This window comes from Arvicanthis niloticus, chromosome 3 (assembly GCF_011762505.2).
Source record: "Arvicanthis niloticus isolate mArvNil1 chromosome 3, mArvNil1.pat.X, whole genome shotgun sequence".
In the NCBI taxonomy this organism is placed as follows: Eukaryota; Metazoa; Chordata; class Mammalia; order Rodentia; family Muridae; genus Arvicanthis; species Arvicanthis niloticus.
The window spans coordinates 40,700,939-40,718,012 of NC_047660.1; the positions used below are offsets into that span (position 1 = coordinate 40,700,939).

The following is a 17,074-nucleotide window of genomic DNA, read 5'->3' on the forward strand; positions in this document are numbered from 1 at the left end:
GGCCTCAGTGGGACAAGATGTGCCTAGTCCCACAGCAACTTGATGTGCGGAGTGGTCAAGTGTGGGGTTGACACCCAGAGTGGGGCTTCCCTTTCTAAAGGGAATGGGGGAGTACTTATATGAGGGGATACTGGGAGAAGAGGAAAGGCTGATATTGGGTTGTAAAGTGAATAAATACATTTAATTAAAAAAATGAAAAAAGGAAAAAAAAGAAAATTTATCATTGTAAAAGATAAATTCCCTCAATGCAGAAAATTTTAAAAAACAAGTGTAAGGCAAGCAGGCTTTCAAGTAGGTATATATGTTTGTCCCAAGACAGACAGAGACACATGCACATGTGCACACTGCACCCTGACAAGGCTAGTGCCTCATTCCTCCCATCTTCTTCAAACTCTCCTGACCCTAAGAATTCTCTAGTAAACACACGAGCGAGCTAAGTATAGCACATTTTAACACAAGTTCCTGTGTCCTGTGTTTCAGTCAGGTTGGGCCCAGCCCAAGCTTTCAACCTCCAGGGTTCTGCAGACCTCAGATTTATTCCTGAAATGACTTCCTTCACCTCTGATTGTGAAAAGAACAAATGCTTAGAACATCATCCTATCATTACATGCTCTGACAGTATTCTGCCATGCATCAACTGTATTACAAATATGCACGTGAGAAAATGGTGCAGCAGCAAACACTCAGACTCTGAGTATTAAACACACTCGAAAGAGAACAATTTGTCTGTGTGTTCAGATTAGCCAGGCTCTCTAAGTTTTATTTTCTGTGTCTGTTAAGAAAAATACAAGTGAGACCGTCTTTGAAAATTACTATAGGAATTAAATAACTTTTAAAATTATACAACATGTAGGAAGTACTCAAGAAAATAAACCCATGAAGCGTTCAGTATTTTACCTAAATAGAAACAGGATCCTTTGGTTTCTGCTTTTCTTTTGTTGCCCTTTGGGAATTAAGGGCTGGGCCTCTTGTATGCTCGGCAAGCACACTGAACCTAAATAAATTGGGGAGGTGGGTCATGCCACCCGTACACACGCTACCCCACAGCCTGGTCTTGAACTCAACAGTGATCTTCATGTCTGTACCTCTCAAATTCTGGGATTGCAGGCATACACTGATGAAATAAGCAACTTCAAAAACTGGCTTAGAGCCAGGGAGATGGCTCAGTGGGAAAGGGTCTCTGCCCCCAAGTCTGACTGCCTGAGTTTAATCCTCAGGACCCACAGAGTAAAAAACAGAACCAATTCCTACAAAAATTGGTTTATTTCTTAACTGATTGAATGGTCTTTCATTTTGATTCCCTTTCCTCTCCCTTCCTCTTCCCTCCCCTCTTTCTCTCCCTCCCTCCATGTGTGCACGTGTGTGTGCATGGGCATGCATGTATGTGTGTGTATATTAAGGCCAAAGTTAACTTTGGATGTTTCTCCTTAGATGCTGTCCACCTTGTTATTGTTTGCTATTGTGTTTGGTTTTTAGTGAAAATAAACTCAAGCACATCAAGTAAGAGATGCATCCAAAGGTGTAAACAGCTTCAGTCATCCCTGTTCAAGTGCCGTGTCTCTGGACACTATTCCTCCTTCAACCTCTGCTGAGACTCTTTGCTCAAAGCTTTCCTTAGTTATATAGGAAGGATATCAAGATACTAATGGTTCTGTTGATACTCAAGAGAAAAATGGTTGTCACCTCCAAGGTACTAAGTCAGGGACAGTAATGCCTGCTCTTAGTATTGTAAACAAGGTGTCTACTTGGAGCCGGTTGATTCTGCACATGTGGCCATGAACAGTTTGCCAGACTTGAATATCACTGTTATGTTCACTTTGCAAAAAATGACTTAAGAAACTCTGAATGGAAACTGTTTAAATATTCATGAAAGTTTAAAATTTCTCACCATTAAATTATTTGGGCCTATTCATGTTACGTATTTGGAGATTATTCAGAGGTAATTTACTCTATTTCTTTTGTTGCTGCTTAGGAATTTTTACTTTAAGCAAAATATTTAGTCTAGATACCTACAATTCTAAAAACACAAAGCATAACTCAAAGCAGTAGCCCAGATCCTGTATCAAATCCACATAGCCTTTGCACCATCCTGTCATCATTTAACAGACATATAACCAAACAAATCAAGTGCAGAATTGTCAAGCTTACTAACGAAACAGGTGAGCAGCTATTAAAACAAATTATCCCCTAATAGGTAGTATCAAAGAATGTGCACAAATCAGAATTGGAATCCAAGCAAATATTAAACATAATGTTGAAGAGTAATAATTCTGGGTCCCTTTTCATCCTTGGCTATAAAGTCTATATAGGTGAAAAATTCTAAGTCTTCTAGTTATCAAGTAACATGTAATGTCGTAACGTTATACTACAGAAAATCAAGAGACTGAGCCATCTCTGCATCCCCCTCTAGTATCTAGTCTCCTCTAGTCTTTGAAAGCAGTTTAAAATGATGCTTTTAACAAAAGTCATGATGAAAGGAGCTGCCATGCTAAGGCCTCTGGATGGTGTAGTGGTTTGAATAGTAATGGCCCTATGTTTGAATGCTTGGTCATAGTGAGTGGCACTATTAGGAGGTGTGGCCTTGTTGGAGGAAGTGTGTTACTGTGAGAACAGGTCATATACGCCTAGTGTGGCACACAAGTCTTCTTCTGCTACTCTAGATCAAGACACAGAGCCCAGCTCCTTCTCCAGCACCATGTCTGCCTGCATGCTCCCATGTTTCCTGCCATAATAATGGACTAAACTTATGAAACTGTAAGGTATCCACAATTAAACATTATCCGTTATAACTATGCCATATAGCTGCATTCCCTAGTCAAGCTGCCCAGAAGCAGCAGACCTAAGGTCTAAACCCAAACAATATGACTACACCTTGCTCAGTCAGCAAGCTTGGCCACCACAGAGTGCAAGTCTAGGCTCCTCAGCTAAACTACCACTGTAATCAGGTTCATCACAGTTAAAGCTTGGGTTTTAAGATGTATAGATGGCTATATTCATCATGAACCCTGTATTTAGAACCACAGCAAACTGAGTTCATTTCCTATCTGCTGGCTCTAGTAATGGGCCCTTCTAAAGACACTTACTTAGCTTTGCACAGCATCATCATAACCAAAGGTCTAAGCAAACTGTCTTTCCTCCAAACTTACCCAGATAACACTGAAATTTCCATTGCAAATCTCTATGAAGTTGTTTTAACATAGACTAATCTTATTGGCTGTCTTTCCCCCACCCCACCCGTTTATAATTACATCATTTCCTTCTTCCCTTTCCCCCCTTCAAATCCTCCAATATAGTCTTCCTTGTTCTCTGAGAACATACATAGCTGGCAACATTATACTAAGTAAGCAGGGTGTATTTATGTTGTAGATAACCCTGGTCTTATATTTTGATGCTAATTCTGCTTTCTTGGGAGGGGCTGCAGATGAAGAGTGAGTCAGTATACAGGTGACTTCTTGTGAACCTTCTGCCACCTTAATTTGTAAAATAAAGGCTAGAGCCAGTGACAGGGCAGTAGAAGGAGAGGTGGGGGGGGAAAGTTTGGGGAAGAGGAGAGAAGAAGGAGGACAGAGGAGAGAAGATGGCCATGGATGTCTGAGTGTCTCTAGCAGTCTAAGGTAGTTATTCAATCAAGGTTAGGTAACTAACTGGGTTAACAATTCTAATTGTGTGCGCATCTTGTGTACTGAGTATTTGCTAATATACAAATCCACTGGACAATCTTTAAGCATTAAGAGTCTTATTTCTACTGGTTACTGGAATTGTTTTGTCTATTGCATGGGGGTGGTGGATATTCCCTGGGTTTGAGGGGCTGGATGCCATGGCTGATCAGTGGAGGCAGCAGATCTGCCAACTTCTAGTGGGTCCCAGGCTGGCATCACAGGTCACCTGGTGCACCTTTAGTGTGGGAAATTAGTGTGGGAACATGGCAGCCAGGCAGGGAGCTAGCCGGAGCCCCTGCTGCCTCTTCAAATACTTCCCACAACATATTTATGCATTTAGGAATATATACAAATATGTGGTGCTTTGAATGAGAATGGCCTGCATAGGCTCACAGCTTTGAATGCTCAGGAAGTGGCACTATTTGAAAGGATTCAGGGTGTGGCCTTGTTAGAGGAAGTCTCACTGGAAGTGGGCTTTGAGGTTTTCAAAATCTCAAATTAGGCCCAATGGCTTTCTCTTCCTGCTGCCTGCTAATTCAGGCAGAACTCTCAGCTACGCCTCTAGCACCATGTCCGCCTACACATCATCACACTTCCAACCATTATAATGGACTAAACCTCTAAACTGTAAGCCAGCTCCAGTTATTAAGAGTTGCCACAGTCATGGTGTCTCCTCAGAGCAGCAGAACACTAAGACAGCACACACATTGTACAGTAACAACTAGTCATGAGAACAGAGGGCATAGGTTTGGAAAGGTTTGGGGTTTTTTGGTCAGGATAAATTGCTAATTTGGCCATGCATCTTCCAAAAGTAAGGCTCACTAAGGGTCATCTTTTTGTCTTGTTTTGTTTTTTCCTTTTGAGGGGTAAGTGTTGTTGTGATTTGTCCTGTGATACATGACACAACATGAATGAACACGCTTATTAAAGGCTATAGCCCTAGGTTTAATTCCCAGTACAAGAGAGGGAAAAGGGGGGGAAGGGAACCAACCATAAAAAGATATGTTATGATTCCATTTATATAAAATGCCTATACTATGCAAATATACAAGGCCAGAAAGCAAATCAGTGGTTTCCTGCACTGAAGTGGGTAGAAATAGTAACCCAGCCTTTGAAGTGGAAATCAGTTTATCCTGCACCAAATCTACACAGTGACAATGAAAACAATGTGACGTTGGCACCATATAAAAATAGTTTAGTTATATAATAAATAATAAGTTCAAATTTTATGTCTAACCTAGAGTCATTCAATATATAAACAATGATTCAGTTTTAGGATTGAAAAACATTTTTAAAAAACAATAAAAGTAGAGAGTAAAACTACCAGTGTGGACAAGGAAAAGTTATCAGATCACCTCCCACATAAACAATGCACTTCAAGTGAGCTGAAGACCTAAAGATGTGAAACATACTAGATGAAAAATTTAATAATATTAGTGTTAAGAAAATCTTTCTTAAGCAGAAACTAAGAAAAAAAGCTCAAACTTGATAGCATTGCTTCACAGTACTGATAAATTTTAACTGAACTTTTGAAATTTCACATATAACACATACAGTTAAAAGTGGTAACAGACTAGGAGGGAATGTCAAAAGAAGAGACGATTTACCCAGTCTAGTCATAAAACAGATTACTAAGTCAATGGTTGCATCTGCATTATAAAGAAGTATTGGGCAATAGGACACTAACTCAAGGTAAGTTCAAGTGATCAACAAACAAAAGTTAAAAACAATATGCTACTCATTACTAGTAGTTATAGAAATATAAATTAAAATAGTAAAACACCATTTTACTATTTATCTATGTACATCAGGCCACCTGTCTCCTCCTCTTGAGTGTTGGGATTAAAAGCGTATGCTACTAAACCCAGCAGTGATCCCAGTTTAGTTATTTTTCAGATGGCCTCCACAGCTGGAGGGGGGTGTGGGGGAGACATGCTATATGGAACCAGGTGCCCCGACAAGATGGTGGTCAGTCACCAGCAGCTCTGCCCTGGGCTGCTTCTCAGAGCTCAGAAGCAACAGCTCACTCACACCAGTTCTACCTACAGTTTAGCTCCTTTCATTTTCAGTTTTACCATGCAGAGGAGGAAACCAGTGCACAAAGGATTAAGTCATCTGCAGAGACCTCAGTAGTAACTTAAGCAGCACAACTAGGTATCAAGCCATGTGTGCTGACTTCAGTGTCTCAGTTCATAACCACCACTGCCACTCCAGAGGGTATGGCCGTTCCCAAACAGGATTCTCACTGCCGCACTAAGCAAAGGCCTGGAAATGATCATAGTTACGGACTAGGAGGGCAAACAATGTTCCACTCAAATACAGAAAAACAAATACTACAGAACCTACACATACCATTTTACACATTTTTCTTTTTTAAAGACAGGGTTGCAAGCTGATGTCAAACTCATTTTGTAACAGTGGCTGGTACTAAACTCCTCCTAATCCTCCTGCCTCAACCATCTGAGTGGTAGGATTACAGATATAAGCTGCCATATCTGACATATTTTATGCATTTTTGTAGTATGTGATTTTAAGCTGTCAGGTCATTGTTTTCATGTAAAAATACAAATTAAGCTAAGCCAGTATGGCATCACAAGCCAAGAATCCTAATCCCAGCACTCAGAAGAGGAATGCGGGAGGATCTTAAATCCAAGGCTAACATAATAAGATCTTATCTCAAAAGTAATGCATAAAAATGAAAAGAAAATCAAACAATGAGGCAGAGCCTCAGTTTAAATAATTTGATAACACAACCAATGGATGCCCCTGAACCCAAACCCAGCTAGAGCTGCCTGCCAGTACACATTACTGAAAGTTAGACTGCATGGCTTAAAATTACTTGCTAGACAGTTTGGAGCAAACTACTTAACTACCTTATGTCTCAGTTTCCTCATCAAAAAATAAAGCTATCGGCATTTATTTCATATATTATCATATAAAGTATTTAAGTGTATAAAGAAAGGAAAAGGAAAAAGGGGCAAAGAAAAGAAACGAGAGGACAAAAGAGAAAAAAAAAGAAAGTAGTTGCTGAGTGTGGGGCCCACATCTGAGGTCCCGGCACTCAGGAAGGGGACACCGGGAAACCAGGAACTCAAAGCTATCTTCAGCTATATGAGATCAGATCCCAGAAACCTAGAAAGTGAGCCAGGCATGTTGGGAATGCCTTTAATCCCAGCACCCAGGAGGCAGAAGCAGGCAGATCTCTGAATTTGAGGTCAGCCTGGTCTCCATAGGACAAGTCATGGCAACACAGTGAGACCTTTTCTCAAAAAATTGAATCCAGTAACACATGCCTTTAATCTCAGCACTTGGAAAGCTGATAGCTGTGAATCTGAGGACAGCCTGGTCTCCATAAGGAGTTTTTGGCCAGCCAGAACTCCACAGTGAGACCCTGTCTCCGAAAAAAAAATAAGTAAACAAAACAACAAATAAATAAATATCAAAGCAAGAAGAGGTGAGTCAAACTATTAGCACCCTTCCCAAAAACATAAAAGGGGGAAAAAAAACTAAAATAAGTTAAGTACATCCAACATAGTAGTAAGTGTACATGCACTGTTTTGCAATACACCTCTCAGTCTTATACACACATAAGAGCTCAGAACTGTAATGTAAAACGTACTTCTCATGGTCAGTGTGAGAGCCAGCATACTGGAGCATGCTGGTGAACAGATCAGTGTCTGGCCTCTGCTGCCTCTGAACCACAGCGCAGCTCACCACAGCTGGCCTGGGACCTGTCATGGGACCTTTAATCAAGAAAGCAGGCAGGCGGCTCACTCCTCTTCAAGCTTTAGTATGTGCACAAACATCCTGTCTCAAAACAATTCAAAACACTTTCCCTCCTGAAAGTATCTCTTGTTTTGTCTCTAGATTAAATTCCAATCAATATTAATATGCTTTCAGGTGTTTGTTTTTTTCCCTCAGGTAAGTTTCATCTGACTTTAAGGATAGTTAGTCCTAAATTCTCACCTTTTGTAGGTATTTTTATAAACTCTGTATTATATCATTTTAGTACACAATACACAACAGCTACAAAACTACGATGTGCTGCTGAAACTGAGAATCAATTTTATTATTTGTAGTAACTGTTTCTAGAATAAAGTAGATATCAGAACTGATCTGCTTAAGGTTTTGGGAGCAAGCTTCCGTCAGTCTGTAAATTGGCCCTCTTCAGCACACTTGAACCCACTGCTTTCTTAGCAAAGGACCTCTGGACACATCAACTCCACACCACCGCTCACGGCCCTGCACAGCCTGTCTTAGTTATAAAATGTAGGCCTACCACACTGCGGAAGGATCAGAGGCTCAGAGGTAAGGTCAAACCCTTTACCTCCGTATCCCTTGAGACCTTACTTATGTGAAGGCAGTAAACAACACACCACATATATTCAATGAAAGGTGACTCAGGAAGTCCTAGGTTCAATTCCCCTACCGATGACAAATCAAGCTCTGGGAGTCAGAAAATTGGGAGGTTATAGTCTTTGGGCTGAAAAGTGTGGTTGTGAGGTGGCCAAAACTGTTTAATCTCCTTGAAAAAACAGCTCATAATTAAAAGATTAATTATAGTCATCAATTAAATTCTCTAGAACTGTTTAAAGTAAATTAAAGAGATAGTTCTAAGGATAGTTACTATTTGGTCTAATTTTACAGAAAACCAAGATGAACCCTAAACTACTTCCTTGTTACCACATCAAAACAAACAGTAACGTTTACGAACAGCGAATTAATTGGTACTTAAACTATGAAATGGCATTACTACCAAATATTTAATTTCTAAATTTTATTTTAGAATGGCTTAGCTATCACCGGAAGCAAACACTGTGACACTGATGACAACTCCTGAGAAATGTATCAAGCCCAGCCTTTCCTGGCTCACCTGATGCTCATCCTCCATGACGTCACTTGCAAATTCAAACACTAGGTCGTTCTGTTGGACAACAGCAGCCATAGTAAAGCATTCCCCTTAGATCCACATGAGGAAAGTCCCAGGCAGCGTCAAGCCTCTCAGGCTCGTCTGTGAAGTTACTACAGACTCTTGTGAAGACCAGACACTCTTCAGCAAAAGTTCTCCAGATCTGCTTGCTTCACTGACATTCTAAGCAAACAGGCCCGTTTTCTGAAATCATTCACTTGGTCTTCTTGTCCCTGAAAAACAAAGGCTTAAGTTAGTGGTGAAAAAGCAATCCTCTGGCTAAAAATGTAACAACTGAAGCTGCACAGCTCTCCCATGTCATTGTTAATCTTAAGGAAAATCAGTATGACCAGTACACACAGGGTTTTGGTTTTCAAGACACACTTTCTTTGAAGACCTCATGCCTAAGATAAAATCTCCCCCTTGTTATTTTTTCTTTCTTCCCTGAGGTGTACTTGAATTAAAGTACTGAGTGGGGCAGGGTGGGGATGGGAGGGATGTTCCAGTAATAATTAGGAAATTTTCAATCCCAGCAGAGGATATATAAACAATTTCATTCTTCTCACTGGCCCAGCAAATCACCTACATTTACAGTAACCACTACTCGCTAAATTTCACAACAGACACAGCAACGTGCAAGCACCATCCCCATCACAGATACTAAATGAGACAGTTAACGGTTGTGAATGATGTTTGATGGGCTTTTAAGAGTGAACAGAAATTAAAGCCTACTTTTCTGTCCCTGAAAGGGCCCGAGGTGAGAAAAGACCGATAGAGCAAGCCTGTCTTCAGGGGCTTCTTTTTGAATGCACTGAAATGTAGCCTTATCTCCAACACAAGCAACAGGAAGGAAACTGTACTTGACCACGTCACGGCAAATTAGATCATGCAAAGGGCCGTACTTTACAATGGTAAAAAACAGAAATGCAACTTAGGAGCAAAAAACAACCTCACAGAGCTCTGAGAATGACTGCCAAACACGTTTGTGTATTAGTGTTTTTAAAAAGTAATGCTACCACTAATAAAGTTAATAATGGTGTTTATTACAATTATATTAAACATTAAAATGTTTATAGCCATAAATGTGACATGAAAAGTTAAGATTTTAGATGGTGATGTTTTAAAAATATAGTTATTTGAAACATCTTTTATAATATTAATATAAATATTTCAAAAAGATGACAACTTGAAGTAAAGGATGGTGACTAATCCTAATAGTTGTAAAGACACAAGTTTGGGACTGGGGAGCCACGGTGAGTCAGTTTCCTGGAAACTTTACACCTACTTAGCAGGAGCTAGCCAGGTCAGGTACACTACTTCCTAATTTCAGTCAAGCCAATCCCTGTAAATTCCAGGCTTTAGAGATCAACATAGATCACTGTAATTTCCATAATTGGAAATCAAAAATTAAATAAGGGCTAGGAATTCAAGTCAGATTTTTACTCAACAAACTCAGTTTCAAGCCAGTGGTGTTCAATTCTGACCCAGCCCAATTCTTTTAGCAGAGATTTAACCTTAACACTAAGAAAGTAGTTTAAACACAGTCTGGCCGTGTTTTGAACTTAGAGAGGACAAAAAATAACTATATTCATGTTTAAGTGAGCATAGATGTGTCAACACGATGTACACTGTACCTTGTATAAACATTCCTTATTTCTGCCCTTACAAACATAGCCCCATTCCTCTATGTAGCCCCGCCTTCTGTGGTTCCCCTGGCCACCACATCTTTGTTCTTGTCTCCTTTCTCTCTTTCCATTATTCCTGTTCCTGGAATGTCCCCTCCCACCTCTCAATCTTATCTTCCCATTCGTCAATGTTTAAGTCACTTTTTGAGGGGGTGAGGGGAGGGACTCACAGGCCAGATAAGCCTCGAACTGGCTGTGCAGCCAAGAGTAACTTTGAACTCGGCATCCTCTTGCCTCTGCCTTCCAAGTTCCTCCATAAAGTCTTCCTTCCAACTTTATGTCTAAACCCGTAAGGATTGTTCCCTTCGAAATCACAGCACTTCCTGCCTGTCCTACCAACTTAGCACTAACCACACAGTGTTTTAAAGTGTTGCTCACTGAATTCAACTGAATAAATGTGTCAGTACTTGTTGTCTGAAAACCAGTTTGTAGGAATCAGAAATAAGTAGGGCAAACCTCTCCTGGGGAAAGAAGCAGAGTTTTTAATTTCTTCTCCATCCACCAAACCTGTTTTCCCATGCTAATGATAAGACGGTTCATGTTAATGGCAGATGTTTTAAACATCTACCACTAATATTAAAGCTATTGTTACATATATTCTTTGTTTATCAATGAAGTACTTTGAGAAAAAGGAAATTACTATCATCTTCAAACCCCAAAGCAAGAAAATACAAGGGGATTGAGGGATGTTTGTGACACGGGTTTTTCTGTAAAAGGTTAGGTTCAAGGGTGCACCAAGACCTGGCTTTCTTAATAAGTGCAGAGGAGGCCCTCTGTGAGGAGTGGCTTGTCTGAAGTTACAGTTACTGTTTCTTAGCAGCGTGTCGGCAGTGCTACTGTGCTTTACCAACTGCCCTTCAGAAACACCAAAAGTAACGGCAAGCCATGAAAATAGCCTGACCTCCCCGGGCAGTGGTGGCGCACGCCTTTAATCCCAGCACTTGGGAGGCAGAGGCAGGCGGATTTCTGAGTTTGAGGCCAGCCTGGTCTACAGAGTGAGTTCCAGGACAGCCAAGGCTATACAGAGAAACCCTGTCTCAAAAAAAAAAAAAAAAAAAAAAAAAAAAAAAAAAAAAAAAAAAAAAAAAAAAAAAAAAAAGCCTGACCTCACACCCCATGACTGACAACCTGTAAAAAATAACCCAAAATGGCTGCCCCAAATCACCATCACCCAGCCACATGGGTAGGAAAAGATAACTGAGCTCTGACAGTTTCAGTTCACATGTAAAGGGAGTTCACCAACCCAAGACATAAGAAAAGCATTTTCTTTGGTTTAATTAGGCCTCTGACACTCTGTGCCTTCTTCCTACTCATCCTCTTTCCTGTTTAGGTATCCTGTGGCTCTAATGTGATTCTTGAGGGGAAAATAAAAAACAAAAATCTTTCTGATTCCTAAGCCAGACGTACCTTCTTTGCACGTCAAGGATACTGGGATAACATAGCTGTATTAATTAAATAAGTAAGTAAGTAAGTACAGACAAGACTGATACCTACACCCGTGATTCAGTTATTCTTTTAACTGGTGGAGGTGCCCAGATCTCATGATCTATAAGCACAACACAGCTAACATTACAGTCTCATTTCCTAAATCAAAACTCAAGTTCTATAAAACACATAGTCTTGCTTTAAAATCCACCAGACCTTTGTGCTATTACACAGTTTAAAACAGATTTAAGTAAATATTTATATCAAATTTAAGGGGGAACTCTACCTTCTGGTTTTTTTTTTTTCCCCAATCCAGCCAGTACACATCAGTCAAGTCTATCTCTAGAGGCTCTGAATCCTTCTGTCTAAAATGTCCAAACAGATCATGATGCTTCCCTAAAGTTATTACTATGCACAAAAAGACATGGGCATCAAGACTGAAAACAAGGCATCTGATCTACCCTAAGACAGCTTAAGATTTTAAGCCTGTTTAATAATAGTGGTGGCACAAACCTGTAATTGCAGGCAGGAATTTGAGGCCAGCCTGGGCTATATAACCAGCCCTTGCCTAAAACAGTCAAACAAACAATAATACCAAACCTGTTTAAATTTACCCATTAATGAGCCATGTATTCAGGAAGATAGCTGCTATAACAGTTCTCAAACACATGTTTCTGCAGCACTATAAAGTAACGAGGAAAAAAGGAGGAGAAAGCTCTTCTTCATCTACCAGTCACATGCTGGCACCTTATTACACATTTTAGAGAAGTAACCCAGTTTGGGGCATCCAAACAATTCCCAGACTATCTTTAATGCCTTTTTCCTTTGGTAAACTACAGCACAGAAATGCTTAGAATTAAGATTCCTAAGTTCTCATCATCAATCTTCACACTTGAGGTAAAGTCATAAAGCAAAACAATTCTGATGAACTCTAAGCTCAGACCACTTGGGCTCCGCCTCTGAGGTGCTGCCCTGAGCAAGGTCTCCACACACTTAATGCTCTAGTGCTCTTGTTCTAGTAAATGAGCATATAAATGGCAATAAAACCTAGAGCTGTGAAAATCATCTGTGAGACGCTTGTGCCTGTAAGTGGGACTGAGGTCAGCAGCAGAGCACCTGCCTAGAAAGATGCCAGCTTCAGTCTCTAGCTCTGCTTAAAGAGAAAGCCAAATACATAGGCAGAACGCCTGGTACATAAACTGAACTCAATAAACACTAGCTTAATTATAGCTCTGAGTATAATGGGCAAAATGTGCAACAGGTGCTCATTAGATTCTAATTATTTCTTAAGTCTCATTTCTATAACCACTGAGAGTCTTTCACCAGAGCTACTGGTAAGGCTCCAACACCATAACCCATTAGCAACTAAGATGACTCTGGTGTTTAGCGTTTTGGTATCCTTTTGATAAATCCAGTTGTATAAAGATTAGGACTTTAAAACTTTACTTCTGAGGCTAGAGAGATGGCTCAGCTATTAAGAGCATTGCTCCTCTTGTAAAGGAACTGGGTTCAATTCTCAGCACCTACATGGTGGCTTACAACCATCTGTAACTCCAGTCCCAGGAAATATGACACCCTCATGTAGACAAAACACTCATTCATAGAAAATAAATATTTTTTTAAAAACTTCACTCAACAGAGTCCAGTTAGGACCCTGTCCCAAACACAATGACTTTATCAATTCTAAACACAAAACACTGTTTCACATTAATGACTACAACAACTCAATTCAAATTGTTTTGCATAACTTATTATAAAGTGTTTCAAATATAAAAAAGCATGAATTGAAACTTCCAAAATTAATCCCTCTTTGAATATAAAGTATAAAATATAGAATGAGAACCATTTCAGATACAAAAATATGAAATATTTATTAAGATTTTACATTAAAACTGGTATTTAATACTTTTATATTGCATTTGTCAGTTTTCAACAATACGAAGTAGAGACAAATAAAACACTCCATAAAAATATTGAATCCCTGGGCAGTTGCTGCGGAGCATCATTTGAAAGGAAGCGGAGAGGACTCCGGATTGGAGCACCCGGCACCGGGGGTCCAGCCAAGCCACCTGGTTACGATGGCCAGTGCTAAGACGGTGTGCGACGCGCAGCCCGCAGATACACAAACTCGAGCTACTTCTAAACTACCTGTTAAATCCAAAGAAGCTGATACGCTGAGACATCATCATCCAGGAGGTTCAGAGCCTGATGTTACAAAAGTCACCAAGCCAAGACGAGAGAATGGGCAGGTAAAAGCTGCAGAGCCGGCCAGCAGGAGGACCATCAGAAGCAGCTACAAACCATTTAATAAGCAAAAACCGGAGGAGGAACTAAAGGATAAGAACGAGCTGATGGAGGCGGTCAACAAGCAGTTACAGCAGAAGCTGACCGAGACTCAAGGAGAGCTGAAGGACCTGACACAGAAAGTGGAGCTGCTGGAAGTTTCAGGATAACTGCTTAGCAATTTTGGAGAGCAAAGGTCTCAACCCAGGCCAAGAGACCCTGGCATCAAAGCAGGAACCCACCACAGATCACACGGACTCCATGTTTTTATCCTCACAGGGAGATACACGTGACTGGGAACTGAAGACGTACTAAAACACAGAACGGAGGTGAGGGGAGGGCTCAGTCAGCAGAGCGCCGACCACAGGAGCATGAAGACCTCAGTTCAGATCCTCGGCACCCATGTAAAACCCGGGGGGGTGGGGGGGAGAGGGGAAGACAGGTGGATCTCCGGAGCTCATTGTCCAGCCAGCCTAACCAGCTGCTTAACTTAGGAGCCCTGCCTCAGAAACTACAGTGGAGATGGACCTGCGAGATGGGGGATCCGGTAAAGGGTCTTGCCGCCAAGCCTGATGACCTGAGTTCAATCCCTGGACTGGGTCCTTCACTTTGTCCTCTGACCTCCACATGGTGGTTTAAATTCTCCCCATTCCCTACAAGTAAATAAATGTTTTTTAAATAATAATAAAAAAAATATTGAATCCCATTTCCTTTCCTCAAATATTCCCTCCCTTATAGAACCTTATCCTAAATAAAATACTTAATACATCAAAATTTTTTTAGCCAGATAATGGGGGCACACTCCTTTAATCCCAGCACTTGGGATTAATATTAATTTTTTTTTGGAAATTACTACAGTACAAACACATTTAGTGTAAGTAAACCATACATTTAATGTAAGACTCTAGAGCTCTCTGCGGAAAACAATGAATACAAAGAGTCAATCAAACAAACAAGATTTTAGAGAAGGTCATCTAGCTCAACAGGGTAACCGGCAAGGAGGAAAGGGATAACTGACTGGCGGCCGACGATTCGGAAGACCCCTGGTTTATGTGCACGCTGGCCAGGCAGTGGGACTCACTGAGAGGAACTCTGTAGTAACTGCACAACAAATGCCTGAACAGGAAGAGTTCTTATACCAAGTAGTAACTAATGGAGACTTTTGCAAAATCATCTTCAAGAATTCTAAGAAAAAGCCAGGCAGTGGTGGCGCACGCCTTTAATCCCAGCACTTGGGAGGCAGAGGCAGGCAGATTTCTGAGTTCAAGGCCAGCCTGGTCTACAGAGTGAGTTCCAGGTACAGCCAGGGCTACACAGAGAAACCCTGTTTCGAAAAACCAAAAAAAAAAAAAGAATTCTAAGAAAAACAAGGCTATTTGGGGAAAAAAAAAAACTGTTAGAAGAAATGCATCAGAAATTAAAGAACACAACATGTAAAAAGAGGGGCTCCACACAAAAACTAGAAACCAGAAGCAGTAGACCCACTGTTTGCAGTGATTGTAATTTTTGTGTGGTGGACCACACTTGGGCTTTTTTCTAATGTTTTTCATTGTTTTAGAATGCTAGGCAACAGAAATGAAATCAAATCTGTGGTTATCAAAATAGTCAGCACAATGGTCTGCCCATTATAATCTAAAAGTTTTGTATAATTACAGGGTTTAAGGACTACACATGTCTTTGAAAAGGTAAGGAGTTTGGGACTGTAAGCAATCTGACCTGCTTAAGGACACAGCCAATAAGCAGCAAAGAGAACATGAGAGGCCCAGTCTCCTGCCCCTCTATCTTTACTAGTGGGACTTCAAGTTTTTATCAGCACAGTACCAGGGACTGGGGAAACAGCTCAGTGACAGAGAACTCGCCTTGCATGCACAAGGCCCTGAATTTAGATACCAGCACCATTAAACCCATGCATGTGTTGCCACGCATGTTCCCACACTCTAGTACACTTATTAGTTGAAATGTCTTAGGAAGATACTTTAGGCATCCTCTGGATAGGTGGAATACATCGCTTCTAACCATGTATATAAGGAGTGGAGGGTAGGTTTGCAGGTGTCTCCTCTGTAGCCTTAAGCCTTAGTTTACTGTCACTGTGCTTACTATTGCTAGTACTTACTATTACGAAGTCTACCCTATTGTGTTCTTTACAGCTTCACTCAGCCTTAAAATAGAGAAATACAAAATAATAATAAAATGAAAACATGGAAGCCATTTATAAAGATCTCTCTAAGCCATGTACCATATTTACAAAATGGGGGGGGGGGGGGGACGGACAAGTTAATATTCAAAGTAAACAAATCATTTCTCACTGCATTCAAGCCTTTCATAATTTAATTTTTAAAAAATACCAAATATAGTGGCACAGAGGTCTTGAACCCAGCACTTGGGAAAAAGAAGCAACCAGATCTTTAAGAGGTCAAGGCCTACTGGAGTCTACATAGCAAGCTTCTGGCCAGCCAAGGCTACATAGTAAGACCCTATCTCAAAAAAGCCAAACGAACAAACAAACAATAAAATGCTTGGGGCAGAAGAGATTGGGAAGACTTCTCATGAGTTACAAATGCCCACTGCTATTCTATGAGTATATTCTACCAATATTCATGTCCAAGCAGAAAGTGGCATACTCATACACAAACACACAAAGATTTCTTTTAAATAAAATAGAATGCTTAAAAGCAAGACATGGTTGTTATTCATCTGTAATCTCATATTTGGAAAGTGGAGGCATGAGAATCTTTTCTAGCCTAGCTTAGACCACATGAGGCCCCAGAAATAAAAAATAAAAATAAATAAATAATAAGTAAACTTGATGTTTTAACCGTTTTTAAAAATTAGCCTTCTGACTTTTTCAAATACTCAATGAATACAAAATTGTTTCTGTGGTTTGCGTTGTATCTTAGAAAAAAAATTAATGAATAAAAACAAGTTTCAGTAATTTGTACATATATATTACATCTATGACCACCAGCTTGGTTTTGTGTCTTGGAGACAATGCTTTCCTCCATAGCCCAGGCTGCCCTGGAACTCGGGCTCCTTCTCCTTTGCACCTGCCTCTGAAGTGCTGGCACTCCAGGTGTACACTATCGCATTCACCTCCCACATCTTTTAAGTAGCTA

At 40.4% G+C, this 17,074-nt stretch overlaps 1 protein-coding gene and 1 pseudogene across 6 annotated transcripts in view; one reads left to right on the plus strand and one right to left on the minus strand.

The window, feature by feature from the left end:
- The window catches only part of Elf1 (E74 like ETS transcription factor 1), a 92,934-nt gene that overhangs the window by 30,420 nt on the left and 45,440 nt on the right, over positions 1 to 17,074 (minus strand). For 5 of the 6 annotated variants that reach the window (XM_076930682.1, XM_034497360.2, XM_034497362.2 and 2 more), the window contains one exon: positions 8,533 to 8,801. In XM_076930682.1, coding sequence (XP_076786797.1) covers positions 8,533 to 8,604 — 72 coding nt within the window. In that variant the 5' untranslated portion in view covers positions 8,605 to 8,801. Of the gene's footprint in view, positions 1 to 8,532; positions 8,802 to 9,300; positions 9,320 to 17,074 lie in introns of those variants that run through there. The other variant, XM_076930681.1, reaches the window with a different exon arrangement.
- Positions 12,713 to 14,276, plus strand: LOC117705194 (small kinetochore-associated protein pseudogene; annotated as a pseudogene).